We start from the raw sequence: 5,000 nt of genomic DNA, 5'->3' as shown, positions 1-5,000 counted from the left end.
GCTCACTCTCTCTTGCCCTCACTATATCTCCTTCTCTCTCTCTCACTCTATCTCTCCACCACATGCTCTGCGTCTCTCCTCCCTCATTCTGGGTTTCCCTCAGTCCCACCCCTTTCCTCCAGCTATGCCCACTTCAACTCTGTGGTCCACTTTCTTCTCCTCTCCCACCACTGAAGTGCTCTCTCTCTCTCTCTTTTCCTTATTCACCCTCTTTCTCTCTCTCTCTTCTCTCCCTCTCTTTTCCTCTCATCTTTCCTCTCCCCCTCTCCGTTCCTCTCCTTCTCTCCTCTCTCCACTCCTCTTTCTCTCTATCCCCCTCTCCTTCCAACATGAGAATGAGAAGGGGAAGTCTCAGAACAGTACAACTGCTGACATTTCACAGCTGGATAGCTGCCTCACTCATTTATTTGCGACACGACTCTAGATCACACCACAAACCAAGTCCACAAATCAGACAGCAACAAATATTTCAGTCAAATCCCCAGACTTTGTGTCATTCAGAGTCAAATCAGAACCACAAAACAGTAATATTTAACTCAAATGCCAATCTTAGATAACTATTCAGTTATTGGAACTCAAATGTTGAACAACTTACCTACTGTAATAAAAACACAAACTGAGTTTAAAACATTTAACAGACAACTGAAACATGGGCTGAAGGAAAATGAAAAATGTAATCATCACAACACACACTAGATAACACACATACATGCACACACAGCATATGGGTCATTTCACGTGAAATCAGACACTTTGGGACCCGACCGACCCAGATTTCAATCATACTTGGTGTGCCTTTTTAGTAGCAAGGTAGCACCCCAGAACTGCATTGGTTTGAATCTGTCACTAATATTAAGGGAGAAACAGACTGGAAAGGTTCACATGTGAGGGTAGGACACTATACATTCAGCCTTGAATATATCAGTCAGTGTTAGTCACAAAAAGATGCCTGTGGTGTTATTTGAAAGCTCTTTTCTGGCTCTACATATTACACAATCAGCTTGGAATACAACAACTCTCAGAATATGAATTATGATAAATTGAAAAAGTAAAAATTGAATATCTAAAAAACCTATATTTTAAAATGGCCAGTTCCTTGTCCAAACGTAGCCGGCAATGTCATTAGCAACACCTCAAATGCTGGTTGTTTCGGTTCTTTATTCATTTCAGAGAGAATTTGACTCACAAATATGGCATCATACAGACCACTTACTAATAATATGGTAATACCATAGTAGCATCACATGACAAAACAAAAACAAAACAAAAATGGTCAGTTTCCATGGTCCCAGGTTTCAGAAACTAAGGCAGATGTCCATTTATACACACCAAATGATGATATGTGAATGTTTGAACATTCCTTCTCTGTGTACCTGTGTCATCTTCCCTTTACCGTATTTTAAAGAGATAATCAATGGCTACACTCTCATTTTGTACTCTACCAGTGCATTTGAAGCAGCAGCTGTGTCTTTTGTAGATAATGTATAAGTACGTCCCGTTGCAGTTACAGGTTCCACTACCAGAAGCACATCCTGATGATCCATGACAAGTCTATCTGGTCTGAAGGGAAAAATGAAGGATGGAGATGGTCCATGAGGATGCAGGAAGTTCAGTTTCACCTCTCCAGTGCTCGGCATACATTCCTCAACACATGCTAGCCACCAGTTGCCATCATATACAGCTACAACATACCCTTTGATGCTTGAAAATGTAACACATTCCTTTACTGAGCTCAATCTTTCAACTCTGCCTTCTCTGAATGCTGAAAATGGCCTAACTTCCACTGTGTCCATTGACAATGGGCAGAAGCTGTGTAGTTTTTGAGTACCTGGAATAGTTCTTGCAGATTCCAACCTTTTCAACAGGTTCTCAGCTTCATGATGGTACATCTCTGTTGTGGCAAACTGGCAATGGATGTTCTTGAGAGAGATGCACCATCATGAAGCTGAGAACCTGTTGAAGAGGTTTGAATCTGCAAGAACTATTCCAGGTACTCAAAAACTACACAGCTTCTGCCCATTGTCAATTGACATTAGGCCATTTTCCGCATTCAGAGAAGGAGTTGAAAGAGTGAGCTCAGTAAAGGAATGCGTTACATTTTCAAGCATCAAAGGGTATGTTGTAGCTGTATATGATGGCAACTGGTGGCTAGCATGTGTTGAGGAATGTATGCTGAGCACTGGAGAGGGTGAAAACTGAACTTCCTGCATCCTCATGGACCATCTCCATCCTTCACTTTTTCCCNTCAGACCAGATAAACTTGTCATGGATCATCGGGATGTGCTTCTGGTAGTGGAACCTATTTGCAACGGAAACGTACTTATACATTATCTACAAAAGACACAGCTGCTGCTTCAAATGCACTGGTAGAGTACAAAATGAGAGTGTAGCCATTGATTATCTCTTTAAAGTACGGTAAAGGGAAGATGACACAGGTACACAGAGAAAGGAATGTTCAAACATTCACATATCATCATTTGGTGTGTATAAATGGACATCTGCCTTAGTTTCTGAAATCTGGGACCATGGAAACTGACCATTTTTGTTTTGTTTTTGTTTTGTCATGTGATGCTACTATGGTATTACCATATTATTAGTAAGTGGTCTGTATGATGCCATATTTGTGAGTCAAATTCTCTCTGAAATGAATAAAGAACCGAACACCAGCATTTGAGGTGTTGCTAATGACATTGCCGGCTACGTTTGGACAAGGAACTGGCCATTTTAAAATATAGGTTTTTTAGATATTCAATTTTTAATTTTTCAATTTATCATAATTCATATTCTGAGAGTTGTTGTATTCCAAGCTGATTGTGTAATATGTAGAGCCAGAAAAGAGCCAGAGGCATCTTTTTGTGACTAACACTGACTGATATATTCAAGGCTGAATGTATAGTGTCCTACCCTAAAATGTGAACCTTTCCTAGTCTGTTTCTCCCTTAATATTAGTGTCAGGTTCAAACCAATGCAGTTCTGGGGTGCTACCTTGCTACTAAAAAGGCACACCAAGTATGATTGAAATCCGGATCGGTCGGGTCCCAAAGTGTCTGATTTCACGTGAAATGACCCATATATAGGTCACACTCATCATATTGTTTTTTTCTTTTTTCTTTTTGTGCACGCGTTTAATGTTATAGGAATTGTGTTTTTAAGATAGCATATAACTGTGTACTGTATACTATATATTTTGTACAATTGTATAGTCTAGGTGACTTATACATTTTATTAGAATAGCTAGCCTTACCAGGGACTGAAGTTGCAAATAAGCTATCTAGCCATAAACCTTTTGTACTCACATCTGCAAGCTGTGTCATGGCCTTGCCATGTCATTTTTGTAATAATGTGCACTGCATTGTCCCTGACAAATAAACTACAAATAAATAAATAAATATTCCGAAGGAAGTTGAAAAGCAGAGGCAAGGCAAGGCAGATTTATTTATCAAGTACATTTCATACTCCATGCAAACACAAAGACAAAGTAGGGGGCGTTGCTGCGTAGCGTGCTAAGCCCTCCCACATATGGACATCCATACCCATGGGGAGCCAGGTTCGAGTCCGGCCCGCCAATCTTGCCCCACCTCTCTCTATCCCACTCTTCTCCTGTCATACTGTTGACTGCCCTATCTTCTGAACGGGAGAGACATTGAAGCGTAACTCCACTGAACGATAAACTGAATCCAAATCAATCGCCTCCGTGTTATTGTAGCGTTATTTAAAGCTCCTGGTACAATGACATGGAGGCGAATGCTTTGGAGTCAGTTTATCACTCAATGAAGCCGTGGTCCCATAATGCACACTATTCCACCAGTGGAACGCTGTAATCGTCATTGAAAAGTTAACTACCACGGTACTACACTACTATACCTGTACGATATAATACAGGGCCTTTAATAATGCATTATGCCTTGATCATTGCCATTCTGGTAACAGCAAATTTATAACGCTGTCTTAATGGGTTGAAAGGAATAGCTTTTACCTGGAGAAAAGACTAAAAAGTCCTTGCTATCATTCCTTTTGCCAGATTAAAGATTAAATTGAAGTGTATTTTGCTGACATTGCTCACCCTGGAGGATGAGTGGAGGAGTTCTCTTCTCTCCTGCCTGAGGGCGTTGAGTTGTCGATCCTTCTCTCTCTCCATCTCCTTCAACTGCTTCTCCAGTTGCTGAACTCGCTCCTGGGAAAAAGAAAAATAAGAAAAGTGAGAACAAAAAAGATCAAGATTGAATAAAGTCTGTAAATAATTTCATGGCAGTTGTAAATGGAGTAATTACGCAATCGTAAATGACTTTACTGTGTGATTTTGATTCCCCCAGTTACTTTTACAGGGAGATAAAATGGATGCCGTGCAAATTGTTTCCCAGCTTCGCAATAAAGTACAGATGGCAAACAGCAATTGTCTCAAAGAAACAATAGCTTTCAAGCAGTGGCAGCTAGAAACTGATATGTGTCATTCAGGACAGATACGACAAATATATAAAAAACACATTGATTATTTTGGTGATTTTGAGTATTTGAAGCATTTTGCATCAGCTACATTTGGCCGCATTATGTAATCGAATAGTTTTGACTCTCATAACCAAGATACTCTTGAATACTTAAGACTGGTTGCCTGCACTGTTGAATTATTCCACCATTGTGATCCTAATTGCAAATGTGTCTGCCAAAGCACATAGATACACATGCACACACACACACACACACACACACACACACACACACACACACACACACACACACACACACACACACACACACACACACACACACACACACACACACACACACACACACACACACACACACACACACGGCCACAGACAAGCACACACATATTTACAGCATGAAAGAAACATACAATGACAGAGAGAGAGAGAAAAAGAGAGAGAGCGAGAGAGAGCAAGAGAGAAAGATTGTGTGTGAGAGAGAGAGAGAGAGAGAGAGAGAGAGAGAGAGAGAGAGAGAGAGAGAGAGATGGCTGGAGCAGGCATGGAGGTGAGGAA

The 5,000-nt window shown here is 40.6% G+C and overlaps 1 protein-coding gene across 2 annotated transcripts in view; it reads right to left on the bottom strand.

The window, feature by feature from the left end:
* Positions 1-5,000, bottom strand: part of phldb3 (pleckstrin homology-like domain, family B, member 3) — a 51,648-nt gene that overhangs the window by 14,670 nt on the left and 31,978 nt on the right. For both annotated transcript variants that reach the window (XM_063199260.1, XM_063199261.1), the window contains exon 7: positions 4,064-4,174. In XM_063199260.1, coding sequence (XP_063055330.1) covers positions 4,064-4,174 — 111 coding nt within the window. The remainder of the gene's footprint in view (positions 1-4,063; positions 4,175-5,000) is intronic.

This window comes from Engraulis encrasicolus, chromosome 5, assembly GCF_034702125.1.
Source record: "Engraulis encrasicolus isolate BLACKSEA-1 chromosome 5, IST_EnEncr_1.0, whole genome shotgun sequence".
Lineage (NCBI taxonomy): Eukaryota > Metazoa > Chordata > Actinopteri > Clupeiformes > Engraulidae > Engraulis > Engraulis encrasicolus.
Note: the sequence above shows the minus strand (reverse complement) of the source record. Positions and strands in the feature narration are given on the sequence as shown.